The following is a 25509-nucleotide window of genomic DNA, read 5'->3' on the forward strand; positions in this document are numbered from 1 at the left end:
AAGAGATTCGCTCGGTTCTATGCCATCATAGTACTTTATTTATGAGAGTAGAACCACCTTTAGATGAGAAAACATGTACCGATAGGCGTCTGAACTGATACTGTTAAAGATAAGTTCGACGCGGAGTCACAGAAACTCCTGCAACTCTAAACTACATTTTCCTCTGTTTTTATGTCTTGTGCTTTGTTATTCCATAATTTAAAATGACAATTCGTATCCTGTACCTCTTGCCGATGTTACTTGGGAGAAGCTATGACAGGAATACTAATCATGTAGGAGTAGATTTATTCCCACCTGAAGCCATTAACAATCCAATAGTAAGATAGTCTTGCTTTGCTGAGTTAAAAGTGTCAATGTTCAGTGTACAGTATTTAAATGTCAATATATAAATTTTAAATATTCAAATATTTTATCATTTATTCCCTGTTTGTATTTTAACATTAGTCTTCATTATTTATTGAGTTTGTTACAAAATATATTTAAATTTCAATATATAAATTTTAAATATTAAAATATTTTATCATTTATTCCCTGTTTATATTTTAACATTAGTTCATTATTTATTGAGTTTGTTATAAAATATTTTAACATTGGTTCATTTATTGAATTTGTTACAAAATATATTATATTAATTGAATATGTTACAAAATTATGTCACAAAATATATTATATATCCTTATAAGGACTGGCTTAAAGGGGCGAAGCAAGAATGCTTTTCATATTCCCCGTTATCTGTAGAGGACAGTGTAGGGATAAGGTGTTATTAAGCTATTAAATTAAAGCTCTGATCATGGCAGGAGGGTAACAGCAATAGCCGAGCCTCAGTTAGAACTTCATTGGCTACAGCATTGCCATCCATTACCCTCCATGGGTATTGTTGGATTGAATGAATCCTCCAAAATATATTACAAAAAACATTCACCTATTCATAATTTATATATTTAAATTTTAAGTTACTGTCTTTATATAATTTTATATTTCTAGTTTAATATTTTTGATTTTGATTTAATATTTCATTTTTATAAAATTTTCCTGGTTTTGCTTTAAGATTTATTAACTTTTAATTAAATTAAATAACTTATTTTACCTACTAATATGAATATTATCATTGAAACCACTTGCACAATCTCTACTAGTGAAATCTTTTACGTTATAAAATAGGAGAAAATCTATCTCTCATTTTGTCTTGTTTTACTTTATTTAATATATTTATTTTCTTAACCATAACTAAGTAAATTAAATTAATTGAATTATATTTCACTATTTATTCTAAACAATCCACATTGTTTAAATTAAATTTAAATAAATTAAATTGTTTTTTCTTGCATACTTAGATTCGTAATGATGCATTTTATCATTCCGTCTACAAAATGGTGAAAAATTCAAAGGAAGTTGAAGACTTTCTAGAAGTGTCAGGGGATCTATCGCTTAAGGTGAAGGGTGGCATGTTCACAGTCCAAGGAATGGGCTCGTATCTGAAGGATACAACCTCGTCATCAAAGTCTGCAGAGATTTTGATCAGAGTAATTTATCAAACTGTAAGTGTATCCATTTAAATTCCGAAATCTAATCAACAATAAAATTATATTTAATCAAACAAGTATAACATATGATTCTTGTTTCCATAGGTCACGACGTCCATTCCTTACAACGTTAAGCCTATATTAGGGTGGCAACTATATAACCAAACTCACCTTGGAACACACTACATCAGTAGCATCACTTATGGGGGAAAATTAATTGCTAGCATTAGGTTCACGGCATTAAATGAAAAGGACGTTGAAGATATTCGTGGAAGTGTCAGTGGGTCGCTTTCAACTGGAAGTACGGTGGAATTAGTGGCAGAAGGTAAGAAAGAGTACTCAGTGTCTGTATTAGCAATAATCTTGTTTTCATGGGTACAATGTTTATTATTATCATTATCATTAAGAGAGACCTCCAGGAAGACCGGGATTCATCGAGGGAAACCACATATGTTATTCTTTATTCTTTAGAAGAATAAATAGAATTCTTTATTCTTCTAACAAGTGAATCCCTAAAAGGACTGGCTTAAAGGGGCGAAGCAGGAATGCTTTTCATCTTCTCCGTAGAGGACAGTGTACGGATAAGATGTTATTGAGGTATTAAAGCTCTGATCATGACAGGAGGTAATAGTAATAGCCGAGCCTCAGTTAAAACTAAATTGGCTACAGCATTGCCATCCATTACCTCCAAGGATATTAACCACCGCCTACCAAGTGAATCCTTATATTTAAAAGTCCTTATAAGGACTGACTTAAAGGGGCGAAGCAAGAATGCTTTTCATCTTCCCCGTTATCTGTAGAGGACAGTGTAGGGATAAGGTGTTATTGAGCTATTAAAGCTCTGATCATGGCAGGAGGGTAACAGCAATAGCAGAGCCTCAGTTAGAACTTCATTGGCTACAGCATTGCGATCCATTACCCTCCAAGGATATTAATCACCGCTTAACTAGTGAACTAGTGAATCCTTCGTCTATACAAATATTCATTTACCCTGTATAGTGATCATTTATGGTGTATCCAATAATAAACCATAACCAAAGCTTAAAATATTTTTTTCTGAAAATATCACAAGAAAAATTATGGATCCATTAATGTAATTTAATTTTTTTATATAAAGAACCTTCTTTTTATTAAATCTAATCTTCCACTTTAGTCATTTAGTGTCATTTTTGCTATCCACCAAGCGGACAATTAGTAAAATTTAAATTTACACTTTATTAATATACACTTAAGAAATTTAATCCAGATAGTTTCCAGATTTATAAATATATCTTTCGAGTTATCAAAAATGAGTAAAATATTTCTTAATAACTTTATTTTATTATATAATTAAAATTTATTTTTTAAATTTAAATTAGTGTTTAAAGAATTTTTTTTCTTTTCTTAATACACCTATTGATAATTTTTATCAGTTAGAATTATCAGAGAATTCTGTTAAAAATTCATTTATTATTTATTAGATGAGTAGATAATTATTTATTAGATGAGTAGATAACTTTTTTCGTTTCTAATACAAATCTCAATAATTAGCTAATTTTATTTTATAGTTTGATAATGCATGAGTGATGGATAATACCGTTTGTGGAGTTGAAATTAAAATTTATTATTCTGTTTTACTGAACTTTAAGTAAAGTACATTTTTTATTTCCAATCTTCAGGTACACTAGAAATTTGTTTTAGAAGTAAAGTACATTTTTTTTATTTCTAATCCTCAGGTAAACTAGAAAAACTGAAGAACGATTTAGAAGGAAAAGCTTCAATGGAAATTAATTATTATGGAACTGTACCGCTGGAGGGAATACCAAGTTCGATTCAAGGTTTGCACGAGGTATTAGCAAAATTTAAGGACCAGGTACAGCAGGTCAATAATGGCTGGGGAGTTCCAATCTATGTAGATATAAGTGATCTCTCAGACTTAAATAGTACCATTTCACGATTCAAGGAAGGGTAAGAATTATAAGTATCAATTTCTGGTATAAATATTTTAATGTCAATACTTTTCACAAGGCACCGTGATAGGTTTTGAATATTCATTTATAAATACACATTTCAAAAATAATTCACTGGGTAAATTAAAATATATAATATTTCAGTTATAATTTATTTGATATTATTCAAATAGTTTTATATGTCACTTACAAAACAGACCTCATTCAGTCCTTTGGAGCAGTGGTAGTCTAGAATCTTTCGGTACAGGAAGAGTTCTAGGTGGTACGCGGTTAAAATAAATCGCTATAATTCAAAAGATTGACTGTACTCGTGGCTTCCATCATTCGAACACCTTCTGTCCATTCTTGCAAATTAAACTTATATCTATTTCCCATGGATATTATTACATCTATTGCAAGACAAATTTTCAAAGAGAAACGTGCACAAGAACAAGCTGGATTCAGGCCAAACAGAGTTTATCAAGTTCATTTTAAGACAGATAGTTGAGAAATCATGGCAATGTAACAAGGATGTGTTTAGGTTTTGTAGATCTGAAAAGAGCATATGACAAGGTGCCAAGAGAAAAGTTGTTCAAAACATTGCAACTATGTAGTGTAAATGGGACATTGTACTGAGGGATGCACAGTCTATATTTCGCATTTCAGATTAGAAATTAACCAGAAAGAAACTTAACATTGTTAGCACACTCAGAACCAATCTTAAATGGCAGTGAATTGAACAGAATGGGAGAAGAAGTAAAGCAGACGTCGGATGCCAAGATGGTTGTAGAAAGATCCAGATTTCGTCCAAAAAGTAGGTGAGCTAATGCAGTTAGAACTTCAGAAGATGAAATATAAGGTCTGACTATACTAGAGTACTGGCAAATAAAAATGTGAAGAAAAATTGTCAAGAGGAAGTCAGTAATAATATCAACTCTTCATGTTGTACCATCAGGAATTTGACGACTGTGTTGTCAGCTATTGTTTCACAAATAATAAAAAAGCACACCCAAATAATATCTCAGTGCTACTGAATGTTCATTTGTTGTCATGGACATAGTTACCATCGTAAACTTAAAGGAATATTGAGTAGCGCAGCAGAGATTATTAGGGTGTGCTTTACAAACATGTTAGTTGATTCGTGGGTAGGGTTAGGTTTTCTGAATTCGATCAGCATTTGTTCCACTGTGGTTAACGCGATAACGGCTTGGTAGGGTTTCGAAGTTAACGCTTTCCTTGATGCCACAAACACACATGTGATCTGCTCGCTAGAATGGTTTTATGGTGAGTCTGAGAAAATTAGATTTTGCTTGAGTGGTTCATATCTGGCTTTGTATTGGTAGAGCACACTATACAAACCGTATTATTTTTTCACTGTGAAAAAAACCATCGTAGTCACACAGTTAATATGAAAGTCGTTTTGAAGAAACAGGATCGTTGGCCGTTAGACCTGGCAGAGATCGGAAACCAATCAGGTCACAACAAGTGAATGAAGTTGCTACTGCTATTGTGAAGCAATCCATTAATAACATCGTAGATTCCTGCGGTGCACGTGCCGTATCAAGACACATGTGCCTTACTAGACACATGTGTTGTCTGGAAAATTCTACATTTCTACCCATTCAAGATGACCCTGACACGAGAGTTGCGCCCGCAGTACTTTGAAAATTGACTTTGAAAGTTGTCTGGTGTGGATTTACAGCGTCGTTTATGATTATATCATTCTTCTTTGAGGACATTAGCCAGTCGTATCCTGTGACCTGCTCAGTTACTGCCGAGAGGTATCGCGATATAATAAAAAATTTTGTTGTACCACAGCTACAGCAGCGGCTGTGCATGGATTCATTCATTTTCATGTAGGATGGGGGAGGGCCCTCCACACATCGTTTGATCCTTACAGCAGTTCTTTGAGAACATTTTACGGAAGCCAGAATGATCAGCAGTGAGTTTCCTTTCCGATCCCCCTCCCTCCCGTAACTTCTGCGTTGTGGATTTTTCAAAAGACAATATTTATCGGGATCATCCTGATAATTGCCGGCGCTGAAAGACAGCATAATACGGCATGTGCGCAACATCAGTCCCTACCAGCAGCGTTCTGTTGTTGAACACACTGTGCAAAGGATACATTTTGTGGCATGCTGGAAAAGACAGTACATACATTGAACAGTAGCCCATGAATGCATAATGGCAGTGAATAAAATGTGCTGTTTATGCTTGTGTCGCTTTTCTCCTTCTTACACACACACTCACAGAAAAATTACTGCATCTATATTGGGTACATCATACGTGATCCTTATAGTCCTTATAAGGACTGGCTTAAAGGGGCGAAGCAAGAATGCTTTTCATCTTCCCCGTTATCTGTAGAGGACAGTGTATGGATAAGGTGTTATTGAGCATTTAAAGCTCTGATCATGGCAGGAGGGTAACAGCAATAGCCGAGCCTCAGTTAGAAATTCATTGGCTACAGCACTGCCATCCATTACCCTCCAAGGGTATTGGATTGAATGAATCCGAATTCTGGTACTCATCATACGTGATGTACCCAATTTTTTTATAAGTAATCTGATTTTCAGGTATAGTTAATGGTGTGTAAAAGTATTAAGAAAAAATTTTTAATGAATTTAAAAAAATATTTTTTGTATAATTATTATTAAATATAGCATATATTTGTACATAATATTTTAAAGGATATTGAAATAATTGTTCTTTCTATATTATATTTTGCAGAAGGATAAAATCAATGCTTCAAACAGTTGGCACTTACCTGGATGACCTACAGACAACAAAGGCACTGCTGACAGCATGGTATAGAACCCTGCCTTCAGATCTTTCTTCACAGGAAGAGGCAGAGGTAATTTATAACATACACAATATTCTGAATTGTACCTTGTATTATCATTGTATATTATGTGAGAGTGAGACCATCTCCCCCCCCCCTTATTAGAGGCCTGAAATGGCTTGAAACAGTTCCATATTTGGTCTCAGAGTTTCCGAACTATGTAAAAAAGAAATTAAAAATACGAAAAATATATAAAACTGATATAGAAAAAATCCTTAACTCACCCACGTTATAAAATGTGCTATATAATTACAGGACCTGCTGGAAGTTTTGCGGAACCTCGGGAAAAGTTATTAGTGAGGTCCTAAAATATTTTTCAAAAAAATACTTTTTTATCGAAAAATCATATAATTTTATCAAACATAATTTACGAACATTAAATACATATAATAATTATATACTAAAATATTTCTCATATTAAAACATCTCTGAAACATCAAAAATTCTATTATCAAATTTTCTTATAAATTTGAAAGAGCCGGACCCCTCTGAGCTTGAGACCTTGGTCTGAAGCTCGAAAAACTGACGTATGAGCAGGCCTTGCTTCCAAGTATCCTTGGAATTCGTAACCGTAATTCCAGGATAAAATGGTTAGCCTTGTTCCTCTAAGTATTCTTTTGTCTGTAAAAAAGTTGACGGGAAAACCGTCCACCTCCGTATGAGACCGGTCACCTCACCTCCAGTTGAAAAGCCCAAAAGCGTTCAAATCAATTTCAGTTTATAGATCTGAGCGTTTGATTTGAAAAAAAGCAATTGCTCAAAGATTCTACAGATATGAGCGTTCTGAGAAAAATTGTGAGAACAGATGGCATCGGAGAGAGAATCACACGAATGATGCAGATATCAGTAAAAAACCTGATAGCATGAAGGTCACTTAAACAGAATTGGGGAAAAGATTAGCAAAAGAAATGTCTGAAGCAGGGTGACCACCCAGCAAAAATATTTCCTACCAACTTATGCATGAAAAAGGTACTAAATCTGAAAAAAAATACAAAATTTTTATTTGTTCATTTCACTCTATTTAGGGCATTTTACGATATCACTACCTTATTAGCATAGACGAACTCAATGTAAAACCTCTAAATTAACACATGTACAACAAATGTGAAAATAAAAAAGTCAAAACTCATCTCACTATAACCATCTATGAGTCCAAGAGCTGCAGTTGCAATCATCATAACAGAAGTCCCAATTGTAACTCTAGCACTTCACATGTGTATTAATTAACCATATAATTTTTAGTCTCATTTTAGTGTTTAAAATAATGTAGCATTACATTTTCAGTTATTTAATATGCTATTTACATATATACAGGGTTCCCACTCACAAGACAAACACTGGAAGTATTTATTCATTATTTTTAGGAAATTTTGCTAAATTAGCTCTTCAAAAATAGTAAAATCTGTAGCTGAAGAATGTTTCAATTTTTATTTTGTCAAAAGGAGTCCATTCATCAAGGGAGTTTGTAGTTGATGTCTTATTTTATTCCTATTTATTGTAACTGCTGAAAATATTCTTTCAGTTACTGCTGATGAATGAGGGAAGCATAATACAGCTTTAACTAATGTTGTTAAATTAGGAAACATTTGTCTTCCTACGGCCTTTTTCATTTCAAAAACTTTATTCCAAAAAACCATGAATTCTTGACCTTTTTTTCAATGCTTCTTTTTCAATAGTTGCTATTCTCCATCAAGTTCTTCGTAATGTCCCTAGATATGCATTTTCTATGTCTAAAAACTGAACATTGTCGGCTGGATTTATCTTTTCAATTGAGTCCAAATTACACTTTGGCTCAATAAAAGGTGGTTACTCATATTAAAATATTTAACTGAAATAAAGAGCCAAGAGGCTTCACTTCGGCGATGCAAAATTATACAAATTAAGTGGATATTGAATCCAACATTCGGCTTTGAAATAATGTTGAATTCAATATCCACTTAATTTGTATAATTGAAATATTTAATTTTTCCACTTGTTTTCAGTGTATGATCTTATAATGCGCAAGAAGTGTTGGAATAGCGAAGAATATATTTTTATGGGTTGATGTCAGTCGGGTTGCATGAATATAGGATGGAGGGGGGGGGGGTAATATCAGCAAACAGTGAGAAGAGGAGTAAAGGAAAAGAGAAATCATGCTTGTGTCAGTAAATGTGACATATGACATAATTCAAATCAGACACTTCTTAAATCTTAAATAAAATTCAATTAAATTAATAAAATGGTGTATTTATATTTGACTTGATATTTTATTAATTTTTGTTTGTTTTAAAAACTCTACATCAAATCGTTTCGTAATTAATAATATTTAATTTTTTTTTTAGATTGACAGTTTAGATCGAAGGCTCGATACGGTTCTGAAGGTCTTCCATAAAATAATTGCAACTTTTCAACTATCAAAAGGCAAAGAACAATTTCGAGAGGCCATCGATGCTTACTATGAAGATAATTATGATGTATTACCTGGAAAATTCTTGCAGGATTTCAATTACTTAAAGGAGAAAATAGTAAGTAATTAGCGATATTTTCTGAAAAATCTAATACCCCCCCCCCCCCCACCCCCCCCCCCCCCCACCCCCCCCCCCCCCCACCCCCCCCCCCCCCCACCCCCCCCCCCCCCCACCCCCCCCCCCCCCCACCCCCCCCCCCCCCCACCCCCCCCCCCCCCCACCCCCCCCCCCCCCCACCCCCCCCCCCCCCCACCCCCCCCCCCCCCCACCCCCCCCCCCCCCCACCCCCCCCCCCCCCCACCCCCCCCCCCCCCCACCCCCCCCCCCCCCCACCCCCCCCCCCCCCCACCCCCCCCCCCCCCCACCCCCCCCCCCCCCCACCCCCCCCCCCCCCCACCCCCCCCCCCCCCCACCCCCCCCCCCCCCCACCCCCCCCCCCCCCCACCCCCCCCCCCCCCCACCCCCCCCCCCCCCCACCCCCCCCCCCCCCCACCCCCCCCCCCCCCCACCCCCCCCCCCCCCCACCCCCCCCCCCCCCCACCCCCCCCCCCCCCCACCCCCCCCCCCCCCCACCCCCCCCCCCCCCCACCCCCATAACAAATGACGTCACTTATCTACATCTCATAACAAACATTCACGTCACGATTCCTTATCTTATCTTGATCTTGATCTGGTTTAAAATGTCCACCAATCACGACACGATTTCTTATCCACGAATATCATCCTTTCCATTCAAAACAACAACGTCACTTATTTACAACTAACAAATGACGTCACTTATCTACATCTGAAAACAACACACACCCACGACACGATTCCTTATCTTATCTTGATCTTGATCTTGTCAGAAGTGAGCACCAATCACGACACGATTTCTTATCCACTAATATCATCCTTTCCATTCAAAACAACAACGTCACTTATTTACAAATAACAAATGACGTCACTTATCTACATCTGAAAACAACACACACCCACCTCACCATTCCTTATCTTAACTTGATCTTCATCTTGTCAGAACTGCACCACCAATCACAACACGAATCCTTATCTCTACCATCACCCATCATCCCATACGCGAACCAAAACACAAGAGCTGAAGCCAGTGACACACTTGCCCACACGGAAATTCCAAACATTCCAGACCCATGAAGCCATGCACACAATGACGTCATCAACCAATCACGTCACGATTCCTTATCTTATCTTGATCTTGATCTTGTCAGAAGTGCCACCCCTACTACTCATATCCATAGGAAGTCAAATATTTTAATACGCAGATGACACTGCACTACTAGCAATCCACACAGACATTAACACAGCTCACTACAAATCACAACAAGATCTAAACGAAATAACAATATACTTCCACCAAAACGCAATTCTAATCAACGGCACCAAAACACAGATGTTGATAATACACAACCAATCATACGCCCCGCATCACTATCGATACATTGTCACACATACCGCTGCATTCACAATAAAAATACCTGCCAATGTTCCGAAATCAAATCTGTAACAAATGCAAAATACCTCGGTCTCTATATAGATTCCCACCTTAAATGGACAAAACATATAGAATACCTACACACCAAACTCCGGATCATCGCAGCAAACCTGTTCCAAGTTAAAGACATTATTCCACCCAACATAAAAAAAAACTCCTATATCACGGTATTTGCGAATCCCTACTCAGATACGGAATAACAGTCTATGCAAATACATCGAACAACCACCTAACAAAATTAGAAACACTACACAAAAAAATCGTGTTAACAATGATCTGGACACCTTACACGCAACAACTAATATCCGACAAGCACATGACGATACACAGAATTCTGAGCATTAAAAACCTGAAACACTACATGACATTAACAAGGAATTACTTCAACATCACCTATCGAAACAACAGAGACACATATCGTATAACACGACCTACAACAACTCTCTACATCCCCCTCCCCCCACCCTTCAACAACTCATACGGTTCTTTTGTGAGATCACATCAGATACCCACGCAACTCAACAACCTACCAAGAAAGTTAAAACACGTAGATAACTACAGAACATTAAAAAACGAACTCTGGAAAATATACCAACAAAGTTAAGAAACCATCAACACTAATATACACATCACAAATCACCAGCATCCAATGCCTACATCCCATACATAAACAGTAGCAACAACACAAATAGTGAAGGCTAAATCCCACTCTCTCCATAAAAGCTAACCCAAGCTTCGAAGTAGGTGGGATTAACTTGCCTCACTCATCTACAAGTAATCCTTATAAGCAAATACAGAAATTTGTATGTATAATCACACTTTCTCAAACTTTAAAAAATAAAAAATAAATAAATAAATAAATAATTATACAAAAAATTCTGTATAATCTTCATTGTTAATATTAGAAGAATATGTGTTATAAATACATAATATAAAGGTAAAAAAAAAGTATTATTAAAAATTTTAATTGAAATCCAATGTAGGAAGAATTGCAGCACTTAGTGCTGAACTCTGTAAAATTATAAGGTGCAAAGTCACACAAGATTTTTATTGTATGTATAAATATTTTAGCAATCAATAAAGAACTAATATTATTATAAAAAAATAAAAACAAATTATGCTGACGCCGCTGTGGTCAGTATAATAATAATAATAACAATAATAATATTTTTGATATCAATCTCATTAATAAAAGATATTAATACTCTGGCAGTACTACGATTTAATACAAACTTGCTCTAAGAGACCAAAGAACGATCCTTTTACAGGCTGTTTCAGGTATTTAATTAACTGGGGTTACAATCTCACACAGAGTGATGAAATATATCTACAGTATAATATAAATCCGTTTACAAACTTGTATGACCTTAGTGGGATCGGAACCCAAATAGTGTTGCTTGAAGAACGGATGCGTTATCCACTTTAAAGGCTATCTTGGTTTACATTACATTAAAGCAGCAACTATGCAATGTTCCAGCTGTGGTTACTTATGTTGTCTGCTGTGTTCACCTTCCAGTTTGTTGTGCACAGAAAATCGGAGCCACACTAGTGTATGAAATCTCAGTTAACATTTCCATATATATCCTGACCCTGATAGCAAAAGCATTTTTTAAACCTGTATTTGATTTTAGGAACAGTTTTCCACCTTTTTTTTAAACTATAAACACGCATCCATCACGAACAGTTTCATTAATTTTCTGATTCCACTTATAAAATATTATATATATTATATATATTATATATATTATATAAAATATTATTTTTCTGATTTATCTAATAAATAAATGTAGGTTTATGAAAAACAATTCATACATACATTGAAGTATCAACCTTAGATAAGACTTACAAATTAACTATACATTGAAGTAGCAACCTTAGATAAGACTTACAAATAAACTAAATTTGCAAATTATAATATAATTTCATCAAACAATTCAAGCAACCTTATCTTAAGTTATATAAATTTCTTACAGGTGGTTTAGAAATTAGAATTAATTTGGAGTGTTTTTCATTAATATGAATTAAAATGTTTACAATATGTAACTGTAATAAATTTGACAGATATTTTTTAAAACAAACTGTTTAAAATATATTTTTACAAAAATTATTTGATAATGTTATATATCTACTATTGTAAGGAGATTAGTTAACTCGTATCTGAAACACTATACACATAGTCGATCTCTTGGAATGTGAATCTCAAACAACGTTGGTTTTTGTATCTGTACTCATTAAAACTATATTTTTTGAAGCTGAGATTAAAATCGACCAGAGGTAGAGTGGCATTCTTATTTGTTCTTTAAAAAATCCCTTTGGCACTGATTGTATAAGTATGGGTTTTAATAATTTATTGAAATATATCGAAATTGGTTTCTCTTTAATATAATATGTATCCATTTCTCTCTGGAAGATCGAAAATTGACCCCTAACTTGTTGCGCATTTAATAAGCTGCTCTGTTGGTTTAACAACCACGAGATAAAAGTAATATCTTTTATCTCGTGGTGATGATAGCTTGGTGATGAATACTTCCTGTTATTTATGGCATCCGTATTGTATTATTACATAAAATAAATACATTGTCTTCTTCTTGTAATGTTTTGCATTATCCAGAGGAAGTAGTCTACAGTCTTATATACTAACTCTTCTGAAATCAGTAGGTTGTCTAGTCCGTATATTTTTCCCATCGTGGAAATTGAGTGTATTATCTGCAAAGTGCAAAACGATAGGCTAATGGAATGAGGCAGACAACTCTAATCGCCTCGTGTTCCTAATCCTATCTAGTGTCGGGTATGTAAGTATGTACGTTGCTTGGAAAGAAGTAAACTGACACTTGTTTAGGCAGAGGGCATCGTATTATGTAACGAGACACCTTTGTAAGCAGTATAAATTTGAGGAATACGATGCTCCCAAGTCAGTGCAACTGTGTCCTGGGGAAATGGCTACGAGAACGGAACTGACGGAGTTTGAAAGAGGCGTTGTGATGAGAGGGTGGATTGTTGCAGGCCTATCTTTTCGGAAAATTATTGACAAACTGGCTCATCCCAGATCAATAATCTGCGATACCATACTGAAATGATACCGCAGGGAGTCAACCGTAAATTCTACCCACAGTAGACAACTTACCACACTCACTGAACGTGAAGGTGGGGTTCTACGAAGGATAATACATAAAAACTGCTTCGTCGACAGACACGTTGAAAGTGGTGTTCCGGGCATCGACTTGAGTACGAATCTACACAAAAACATTCAGAACCGAGGCTCCCAACATTGGTTTCCATTGTGGGATCGCAAGATGGAAGGCCCATATTACCCGAACTAACATGCAGTGTCATCTTCAGTGGTGGAAAGAGCATGTACAGTGGGAAGCTTGTAAAGCTTGTTATGGAGCGATGAATTAAGCTACACTCTTCACCAAGCAGATAAACGAGTGTGAGGATGGCGAATGCCTGCTGAACGTCTCTTACCATAGCTCTACCTATGAAATTAGGAGTTTGGGGATGGCATGTTCATGTTTATCCTGGTTTGGCTTCGGACCTCTGTTTGTGGCGCAACGAAAGGAGGTTCTACATCTTGTTAAGGTGATCTCTATGGCTGTTTGTTCTTCACACTACGGAGTCCGTTGACTTCTTTCCAAGCAATGTATATGATGAATATTCTAAGGTTAATCTATGCGAATTGTGAAGTTTAAACCCAAGTTTCTTGAAGAAGAAAAAAAAGTCTATAAATTAGGTACAATGAGATGAAAACAGTATAATAAATAGGATTAAAACGTAATAATTAATACTCAACTTTGACAACGTTAAAAGGCTTGTTTTTCTCATGTACATTAGCACCGTAGAGTGAATTCTGTTTAAGATTGCAAATCATATGAAAATCAGTGGTGTCCAATCAGCAGGTCAATGCTGTTATGGAGATTTTTAATTCACACTTGGAAAAAAGCGCATTAGCAGCATGTATGTCCAGGCAGAAATTAAGCGAAACAGAATCTATTAATATTTCTTTTGAACAGATTGTAGTCCTTGAGAAAATTTTGTCAGGAAGGCTGTTTCAGAGAATATAGAAAGATGGAATGAAAGAGGAGAAAAAGGAAGGAGAAACGGGTCGTGGAGGGAGGGAAACTACGCGAAGAATGGATGCAAGCTGACTGGAGCAACGCCCATGGAAGCTTCTAGAAAACGTATAAGACAGAAACCAAATGTCTGCAAGACTAGCTGCAAAACGCTCTTGAGGGAAGTGTCGCCAATTACCCGAATTTAACTCTTCTGGTTGATATCGAAAATTTCAGATAATTTGTTTGATGTTCCTCTGAACGTGAGAACAGTATTCTACAGTTGGACCTTTGGGGATTATTATTATTATTAATTGCATTTTCCAAAAGGTACATCACGGTTTTTGGAAGCTAAAGCTTAGAGCCTGCAGATGTAATGCGGTTGGTATGGTAGGGATAAAAAAAAAACTACGAGTAAATGGCAACACTTCACGCTTACGATGTTTGAGCAAAACAAATGTTGGCAAACGTAAGAGGAATGAAACGTAGCAGTAAAAACTATGAATAGGGTTTGAGGTCAATATTGTTTATGTATAGAAGAAAGAGAAAAGAAGATAGACGAGTGCTCTGTGGGACATCTTCTTCATTGGGAGAAAAATCTGAATGACCAGATGGAAAATTCGTGATCCAGTTGCATAAGGTTGAAGTCAGACCAGGCTTCAGTTGGAGGGAGTATTATGGCTGACCTGATTAACTTCTTTTTTGGAATGGGCTGACTGTAGGCTTTCTTGTAATGCTGTAAGGTTGATACCAGTGGAGTGGGAAAGACGACGGAGATAAAGCATAGTGCTAATTAGATGTTAACTAAAATCACATTTTTTTAGCAATGTGAGGAATATTTTCAGGACTAAATGGCTTATCGTTATCAAATTATTCAGGACTCTTCATATTTCTCTCTGAAAGACTAAGGGAGGAGAAAATAGTGTTATTTAATTAACGTCTTGTGGTGAAGTAACTTAACGCAGTAATCAGAGCAGAACTTGAAGGTGAAGAATGATGTCAGGAGATTTTCATTATCCTTGGAAGGCATCGAGATTGCACCGTCAAGATGAGTAAGACATGGGAGCATGCTGGGAAGAATTTTCATCTTATTTGTTTGGCTCGTTTCAAATAAAGTTCAGATTCGTTTAATGTTTTTTTCAGCTATTACAGAATATACCGAATATGGGTATTTTATTATAATAATAAATTTAACAGCATACTTGATATTATGGTTATAAAACTGGCTGCACGTAATTTCTAAATTTCTTGTGCCAATTTAAAAATGCAGCCTTCCTCTAATAATAATAATAGATCTAATTTTCTTTAAAAAGTGATGACGTTCAGACCGGTGTTTAAGTATCTGTGAACAAAATTATAATTATGATTGCGAAATTTTTGGTTACCGTAGCAATGAGCGAAAAATTGAAGACAGAATTAAGACTATTTATACAGATTGAGAGCGGAAGCATATTATAATAAATTGCTTAAGAACCACTAGTCATCCAAGTGGCTGTCCATACTTATTTTAGTATTTTATATGCTATTAATATATATATATATATAATTTTATCTTAATATATGTAATAGGTATATGTGAACCTCGGTGTTTAAGATGGCGCCTCATTTGTTATTACTTGTTGGATCCTAACAAATTCATGCTTCTGGTACTGTTTTGAATATTGACTTCAAATTGAGATTCAGATGAACTTTTTGAGTAAATGTTTTTAAATTTATAATTAATTTATATAAATTCAAGAAATATATAAAAATAATAAAATATTTTAAAAAATTTAATCAGTTGCAAAAATTTGTTTAATACACCTTTTAGAAATCGACATAAATTTAATTAAGAGTGATGTTGGAAAAGATGAGAGGCGACTGGCAAGAGAACAGGAATTGAATGAACAATCGACCGTGAGATGCGGTGATTGATTCATTCAATCCAATACCCTTGGAGGGTAATGGATGGCAATGCTGTAGCCAATGAAGTTCTAATTGAGGCTCGGTTATTGCTATTACCCTCCTGCCATGATCAGAGCTTTAATTGCTCAATAACACCTTATCCCTACACTGTCCGCTACAGATAACGGGGAATATGAAAAGCATTCTTGCTTCGCCCCTTTAAGCCAGTCCTTATAAGGACTATGAGAGGCGACTGTGAGATGCGGTGATTAATAAATACCCTTGGAGGGTAATGGATGGCAGAGCTTTAATAGCTCAATAACATCTTATCCCTACACTGTCCTCTACAGATAACGAGGAAGATGAAAAGCATTCTTGCTTCTCTCCTTTAAGCCAGTCCTTATAAGGACATTTGATAAGGGAGAAGAACCATGAGATGCTGTGATTAATACCATTGGACAGTAGTGGATTGCAATGCTGTAGCCAATGAAGTCTAACTGAGGCTCGGCTATTGCTGTTACCCTCCTGCCATGATCAGAGCTTTAATTGCTCAATAACACCTTATCCCTACACTGTCCTCTACAGATAACGGGGAAGATGAAAAGCATTCTTGCTTCGCCCCTTTAAGCCAGTTCCTTATAAGGATAAGGACATTTGATAAGCTGGTGTGTGAATTTGTTTGGCGCGTATGGATTCAATCACTCTGATAGTACTACAAATGGCATCCATGTTGTATTTTGGCCAGTAGATGGTCTGATTTGGGAATGGCGTTCTGCATTTCGTGAAATATCAAGGTAAGACTTTGTTTAGATGCAATTTAATTGTTATCGCTTTCTTTAGCCTACGCTTGATATTTCTGGCAGTCCTTTACGGCTGCGGGATATTCTACAAAAAAATTCTGCTGGCAGGTCTTTAGACTTGCGGGATTTTTATTAACGCACATACGCAGTTAAAACGATATGAGCGTACCTGACCTAGACGTATTCACTGATTTGCTCGATAAAGAGATATAAATTTGCTCTTGTACTTATTGATAACTCCAAAAAAAGTTCAAGCTGACATAGCCTACTACCATGATTGACGCCGACATCATTATTGAGTCACTCAATAAAAGGCTAGCACTCATTTTTATTTAAAAAACTTCTCAAAACTTTTGAACGGGATTGGCCCGGCTATTAAAACTTGTATTCCTCACCTGAAGTCGACTTTGAGGAAAATGATGACTCTCCTCAAATGGAGGAAAAACTCAATCTCGTTGTCTCTACCTCTAATCCTTCTGATCAAGGAGAAATCCACGCTCGTAAGAAGATGTGTGATCTTCTTACGAGCGTGGATTTCTCGCTGCTGTGCCAACAAATGTTGGTATGGACGAGGTTGTTCCCATTTCAGATCCCTCTGCTTCCCCCAATGAAATGGTGCCACCGATAAAGGGTAAAGCAGAGATGGACAACACTCAGAACCATCATGGCTAATTTACAAATAAGTTATACATCTGCTAAAAATACAGACGAAGGTATAAGAATTCATCCCACCACGGTGGCTGATTACAGAAATCTTACAAAGGAATTGGACGCAAGAGGAACTCAATATCACACATTTTCACTTGCCTCCGAAGATGTGGAATCTGCAATGACTAGCCTCACCCAACAGATTCAGTCCGCTGTAATGGTTACAACCTTCCAGAAACCTGTTCCCAAGCCTGATCGTTTTCCTGAAGACATTATGGACCTGATCAGAGAGAAGAACAGAGCTAGGAAAAGATTTCATAACATTCGCGCGCTTCACGACAAGACAGTGCTCAACAGATTGAATGGGGCAGTAAGAGATGCACTTAAAACACATAGAAACCAAGTTTGGGATAAAAATTTATCTTCTATCTCACCTACTGATCTCAAACCAGGGCCTAGTCCACACAGATGCAGATAAGGCAGAAGCCATACTAAAAAAATCTTGAGGATCAGTGCAAACCTTCTTATAACAACTTAGATTTCAATCATCTGTACAAAATCCATAGACTGGTCAGGCATGCACTAAACCTCCCAGATACCAGTGATGACCATATTGCACGCGCATCACCTGTTGAATTGTATGATATTATTAAAAAACTTAAGAACAATAAAGCTCCTGGACCAGACTGCATTTCAAATAGGGTGATCAAGCTGCTGCCTCGAAAAGCTATAGTGCACCTGACCAGTATAATAAATGCAACCTTAAGACTTCACTATTTTCCTTCCACCTAGAAACTGGCTGATGTAATTGCTATACATAAGCCAGGCAAAGACCCACACTTACCGCAGAATTATCGTCCAATCAGTTTCATCTCCGATCTAGGTAAGGTTGCAGAGAAGGTCATCCTCTCACGATTCCAAACCTCAGTAAATGACCTAAAGATCCTTCCTAAAGAACAGTTTGGTTTTCGACAACACCATAATACTACCCAGCGAATCCACAGAATTGTCGAATACATCACCATCAGCTACAACTGGCACCAGTAAACAGGCGCTGTTTTCCTAGACTTATCCAAAGCATTTGACAAAATCTGGCATTTTGGACTGCTGCACAAACTTATATCAGCCGGTACCTCACTACAAATGGTTCATATAATCCATTCATATCTTCAGAATAGATCAATGCAAGTTAAAATCAACTGTTCTACATCGTCCCAGCGCCATATCTTTGCTGGAGTGCCGCAGGGATCTCTACTGGCTCCGTTGCTGTTTTCTGTATACATGTCAGACATCCCACACAATCCGATGACTTCCATTTTCGGCCTGTGTGCGGACGATACGACAATACTAACCAGATCTCTAAGACCCCACTTTGTTACCAGAAAGCTTCAAGAAAACCTTCTAAAGTGGAGGGTTGGTTCTCCAAGTGGAGATTGGAAGTCAACCCCCTGTAAAGCTCAGCCGTTCTTTTCTCAAAAAGGCCAATGTCTCCTGCAGGAGATGTGTTACTATTCAATACTAAAATTCCCTGCCAGACAAAAACAAATTACCTGGGTGTGATTCTCGACAAAAAGCTATCTTTCAACCAACACATCGAGTCTGCGTACGCAAAGGCATCTAAAGCCATAGCTCAGATCTATCCGCTAATTAATAGAAATAGCAAGCTCAGCAACAGAATCAAATTGCAACTATACCAGATGATGATTCGTCCTATAATCACCTATGCCTCTCCAGCCTGGAGCTACACCTCTAATACTAACATTGTCAAAATACAGCGAGTGCAGAACCAGTGCTTGAGAATGATTCTGAACGCCCCGTGGTATGTTAGAAACAATCAACTTCATAGCGACACAAATATTTCCTATATTTTCTCTTTTCTGAAATCCTTAGCATCCAAGTTTTTCCTAAAGACGTCCACACATCCCAACGATTTGGTTCAACAAGCTGCAGCATACGAGCCAACGGACATATTCAAATATAGAAGACCAAAAGCTATATTAGCCTCCTATAACGATGCATAATCTCCATGCCCATTCAGGGCGATCAAACTGCTCAGAAATTTTACCCTCACTGTAACCACAACAGATAGCGGGGAATATGAAAGGCATTTTGCTTCACCTTTAAAGACATAAATGTCAATAGATGACATTTGGAAGGTAAAGAAAACCTTATCTCCCCGTGTGTTGGCCAGGATAGCCCCAATGCAGCTCATGCATGTCGTACGAGGCGACTAGAATTGGTACCCAGGGAGGGTAATGAATGGCAATGCCGTAGCCAATGAAGTTCTAACTAAGGCTCGGCTATTGGTGTTACCCTCCTGCCATGATTAGAGCTTTAATAGCTCAATAACACCATATCCCTACTCTGTCCACTACAGATAACGGGGAATATGAAAAGCATTCCTGCTTCGCCCCTTTAAGCCAGTCCTTATAAGGACTATAGATGACTTTTGATGTGGGAGGAGGATAGACAGTCCTTTTTAGGACTTCCAGGGTAACGGATGGCAATGCTGTAGCCAAGGAAGTTTTAACTGAGGCTCTGCTATTGTCGTTACCCAGACATTACTAGAGCTTTCAGCTCAATAATGCCCATCCACACAGATTTTCGTCATGAAAGGATAAAGAGTCAAGGACTCAGTTCATCTCCCAGTTCTTTTTAGGACTTTTAGAATTAGATGACTTTTGTCAATACACTTATCATTATTATAGTACTGGAATATGAAAATAAATTTTCACAATGTTCAAATTGTTATTGAATTTATGCATTTCGTGTGTAAAGAGATCGAATTCTTATGGCTTTCACATAAGAATATCCTTTTGTTTCAGAATATTCATGTAAGGATATTCTGTTCTTATCTGCAATCTTAAATCTATAATAGGAAGATGATTTGTCGAATACAGCTGTTATTGGTGCTGCTGCGTGTGAATCGATTTCGAATCTTTGAAATTGTTATTGTATGTGCTGCGTGATTAGTGTCTCTCTCTCTCTCTCTCTCTCTCTCTCTCTCTCTCTCTCTCTCTCTCTCTCTCTCTCTCTCTAGGCTCCTCGTTGGTCATAATAACGCTTAGGGCGTTAAATGAAGCAGCTTCAAGAAATTCCATGCTTGATCTGAGGAGCAAGGTTTTCTGCAATGCAAAATATAAAATTAATTTAAGATTAAGAGAAAAAATCGTGTTGTTTTTTTCTTTGAGGTGTAGAATTAAAACTCGTGTTGCAAAAAAACAAAATCATTTCCACTGGACCACACTGGCACATATTGACGGAACACAAAATTGATTAAAGGTGTACTCCTTTCCACACCACCTCAGAGGTAGAGTATCAGGCGCGCTTTTTTTAACGTGGTATCCCCAGTAGGCCTAATCCACGACTTAATAAATTTAAAAATTTATCAGTTTACTTTGGGACAAAAGAACTGAATATCATTTTTCATATCAAGAAAAAAAATGATATTATTAATATTAATACCGATCAGCAATGGACCAAGGAGAGATCCATGGAGTAAACCTGTGGTCACCTTAAATCTTGAAGACTTACGTCTCCAAACTACACACACCTCTTTCTGATATCTCTCACAGAGTCATTCTCTTATCCAAAATTAGTAATTTTTCCTCCAGTTCCAGATCGTCCATTTATGCAACAGCCATCAATAATTAATCCTGTTAAAACCTTTATCAAAGTCCAAAATTTCCTTGGCATAACCATTTGCCTAGTCTAACGCAACCGTGACATTGTTATATAATGCAAGAAAATTACTCAAACATGACCTTCCCTTAATAAACCCATGCCGTTCATCGCAGTGCAGAAAATCTCCGTCAACTGTTTCTGTATATGGTTTCACCAACTTTTTCAAAATCTTCACTACCGCTCCATACATCCTGATATGTCATTTATTAGTCACATCAATATTTGTACCACCGTTGTGCAATTGTTGTTGTTGTCACCCTGTAGAACCCCTCTGCTGGGAAAAAGGTCTCCACCATATTATTCCATTCGATTCTAATTTGGGTTGTTCGCAATCACGTTGGTCCTGCTGTTACAGTAAGTTCATCTCTCCATCTGGCTTCTGTCAACCTCTGCTTCTCTTTCCCTCTCCAGGTATCCAGTACGTGGTAAGTTCATCCCATGTATTATCTTGTTTTCTCATCAAGTGTCCTGCCCATTTCCGCTTTAGGAATTTTACTGATCTTATGACGTCCATGACTTTGGTTTTATTGTCTTATTTCTGGGGCTCTTCTTTTTTCTATCCTTTTGATGTTTATCATACTTCTTTCCATTGCTCTTTGACATGATCTTAACTAGGTCGCTTGTTTAGTTGCTAGTGACCATGTTTGTGATCCTTATGTAAGAATGGGTAGTAGGATCCTATTATGAAGTTTGCACGTAAGGCTGATTGGTAGTACTCCCTTCATCCACTATTTTAAACTCCATAATTTTAATAATTTGATTGACAGTATGTAGATTATAAATAGTTGAAAACCCTTTTCTAAATCCTGCTTATTCAGAGGGTTAGTTCTGATGTAGTTGGCTTGAAATTCTATGTTCTATTTTGGATAATCCTAATAAATATTTTAGAATTATGTGAAGTGAGACTTATGGGTATATGTAGTTGCTTATGTTTGATTTATCACCCTTCTTATCAAGTAGTATTATTTCTGAATTTAGCCACTATTTATGTATGTAGGATTCAGTTTAAAAAGTTCTGGTAATAGTTCCACGAGTCCTATTTTGTAAAATCTGTTGGAATTTGATAACCGCCCTGTGCTTTGACATTTTTCATTTCTTTGATTGTCTGCTCTATCTCTTTTTCGGTGACTTCCGAGATAGGATCATCACACATTATATTTGTTTGGTTGTCTGTTAGACTATTTGCTTGATTACTTGAATATAATTCTGGTAGAATTTTGTTGCTATTTTAAGAATTTCGGATCTGTTATTTGTTTTATGACAAAATTCATCTACTAAGGAAGGTATCGAGGATTTTCAAATTTTTCTGATTTCTCTTTTGACTAATTTGTTTAGTTTAACAAACTCTATTTTGTTTTGTATTGATTGTAACCTTCATTTTTCTTTAGTAGGTTTCTTTGTTTTATTAAGTTTCCGGTGCTTTCAGTTATTTTTGACTCTTTAGTTCTCTAGTTGCTACTCAGTGGTTAGTACGCTTGCTTCGTTACTTCCTCTTTATTATCACAAAGCTTTTGAATATTATTTAATTTGGTTGATTTTTGAATTGTTAATATTTGCCTTAGGTTGTCTCTAAATTTCTTCTGGTTTCTTTGTAGATCTTGAAGTCCTGGTTTTCTGTTTCTGAACCAATTATTCTAGTTTTTGGAAGGAGAAGGTTCCCTCTCATTAATCTATGATTTGAATTAAAGTTGAAACTGTTGAGAACTTCAAAGTTATCTAGATGAAGTGAATCTTTTAATAACACACACAGTGTGTTTCATCTCTTGTTTTTCCATCCAGTGAAATCCATGTCCATCTTCTTTTTTCTCTTTCCCTAAAGAAGGAATTTCCAATTTTCAGCTGGTGGTTAAAGACGAATTGTAGTTGTCGCCTTCTTCTGTCATTCCTTTCCTTTTCCTTTAGTGTCTTCTTGGGCATTAAAGCCTCCAATTATAATGATCTGAGAGTTGTATGGTGTTATTGCTAGTGTACGTTCATCATAGAACTCCGATATTTTTTCCTGATCATAGCTTTGGTGGGAGCATAAACCTGTATTATTGTTTGATTTGTTTTTTCTTAATTCTAACTTAAAGGAGGCAATTATGCTTGTATAACTTTCAAATTCTGCGATATTCTTTTTCCATTTGCTCTTAATTGTGAAACCGACTACATTAAGGTCCGTTTTTCGCCTTTATTATGGTAAAATTGAAAGCCATTATCTCTTTCGATCATTTTTTCGGTGTCACGAATCACCTCTGAAAGTTGAATAATGTCCTAGTTGATTTTTTTCAGGGCTTCTTCTAGTTCCACTAATCTGTCCTCTGATTATAATGTACAGACATTCAATGAGGCGATTTTTATTGTATACATTTGAGTAGTAGATTTAGTTATAGTTTCAGTAGACGTTTTGGTGATGGTTTTCTCAGTTCTTTTATCAGACTCGGACCGCCCTTCACAGTTTGAGTTCGCATCTTCATTCGCCTGGGAGAGATTCGTCAAAATCGGTAAATGTCCTTTTCGGCCTTGGTCAGTGTGGCCTTTCTTTTTTTTTTTCTTTTTTTTTTCGCTTTGCCATGAAAAATGCTTTGTGCAATTAGATTGTTATTATTATTATTATTACGGGATACTTCCGAATCCAAGGAGTCACGGCTGTAGGGCATTCTATTTTGACACACACGTCTCACCATCTTCCTTACTACGTACACAATGACACTCCTACTACCATCAACACTATCTACGATTCATCGCCACCAACAACAGTACTTTTCCAGGCAAAAAAAAGGCGTGTATTCAAGATCGATTTGCCTGTACTCGCGATGAAAATCCCATATCCTCATCTTCAATCGTAAAAGTCCATATAAAGAATCCTACATTATCATACAGTCTTTCAATCTACTCTCCTGTTACAAGGGGATTATCATAAATTCCCTTGTGCTGAGATTCAAAGTATTCAGCCAGGTGAGCATCCTTGCTCAAATATTCCATCAATCCCTACTGCTGAATTCGTATTCCATTTATGCAAAAGCTCTAGTACATCCTCCTCATATACCAGAATTATTTCCTACAGGGTGGAGGTAACTGTGACGTCATTATTGTATACACCAGCTTGAAACCATTTATCAAAATGACACTAATTAGCTGAGCAATCTTTCTGCATCCATCACCTGCACACCATCCGAATTGAGGAGAGTTATTCTTTCACATTCATTTTTGTTACTTGCAACATAAAGATAGAATTCTTTTGGAGTGTTTATGCTTTCAGAGCCAGTTTCATTGTATTGTGGAATATGTCCTTCGTTACGCCTGAGCCTTATAATTTTCATAGCTGACATCATCCTTATGCCCAGGGTATTATTTCCACATTATCCTTATTTCTCAAGAATGTCTTCCTTAATAAGATGCCGTATCCATTTGCACTCAATACCAGTTAATATATCTGCATTTTTGAGCCATTTCTGACTAATGCTAACAATGTTAGGCCCCACCGTATTGAGGCAACAACTTCAACTCCTTTGTTCCTGATAACTGCAGGCATTTGCGAGCAGCCATAATAAGATAATAAATTACATCATTGTTTGTGTGTGTGTGTGTGTGTGTGTGTGTGTGTGTGTGTGTGTGTGTGTGTGTGTGTGTGTGTGTGTGTGTGTGTGTGTGTGTGTGTGTGTGTGTGTGTGTGTGTGTGTGTGTGTGTGTGTGTGTGTGTGTGTGTGTGTGTGTGTGTGTGTGTGTGTGTGTGTGTGTGTGTGTGTGTGTGTGTTATCATATCTGATATCATATTAACTATTTTCACTTTCTCACTCTCCACTCTCGTTTCTTCGAGTAGTCAAGAGGTCATTTCATATCCTCACTCATACTCTATTTATCATCAGACAACATAGCAGAACTATCTCTTTTATTTTTTATTTATTTCTTCTGTTTTTCAATGACATTCGTTATTAATCTTTGTATACGCACTTTATATATTCTAGAATATACACAGTCTCAGTTTTAACTAGAAAGATGTTCACTTCCGCGTCCGTCTGCTCTTTATTTCCTGACAGAAACTTATATCTTAACCCTCTCAAAACACTACTCATCCACAAATCTTTGACTCCTTTCGTCTCTGAGGTGGGATTGTGGATACATTCGCTCCATTATACCATGCCAAATACACCTCTGGCCACAATCTAGTCCAGATTTGTTTCCTTGTTTTTATTGTTTTATCCTGTATTAGCGTTA

The 25509-nt window shown here is 36.6% G+C and overlaps 1 protein-coding gene across 1 annotated transcript in view; it reads left to right on the forward strand.

The window, feature by feature from the left end:
* The first annotated feature begins 203 nt into the window (after positions 1-203).
* The window catches only part of LOC150102283 (cytolytic toxin-beta-like), a 64302-nt gene continuing 38996 nt past the window's right edge, over positions 204-25509 (forward strand). Inside the window, exons 1-6 of the mRNA XM_090399550.1 lie at positions 204-317; positions 1335-1538; positions 1629-1848; positions 3239-3470; positions 6179-6302; positions 8612-8794. Of these exons, the coding sequence (XP_090255676.1) occupies positions 204-317; positions 1335-1538; positions 1629-1848; positions 3239-3470; positions 6179-6302; positions 8612-8794 (1077 nt within the window). The remainder of the gene's footprint in view (positions 318-1334; positions 1539-1628; positions 1849-3238; positions 3471-6178; positions 6303-8611; positions 8795-25509) is intronic.

The sequence above is a fragment of the Typopeltis vanoorti genome, chromosome 10 (assembly GCF_054136105.1).
Source record: "Typopeltis vanoorti isolate ZY-2024b chromosome 10, IOZ_Tvanoo_1.0, whole genome shotgun sequence".
Classification (NCBI taxonomy): domain Eukaryota; kingdom Metazoa; phylum Arthropoda; class Arachnida; order Uropygi; family Thelyphonidae; genus Typopeltis; species Typopeltis vanoorti.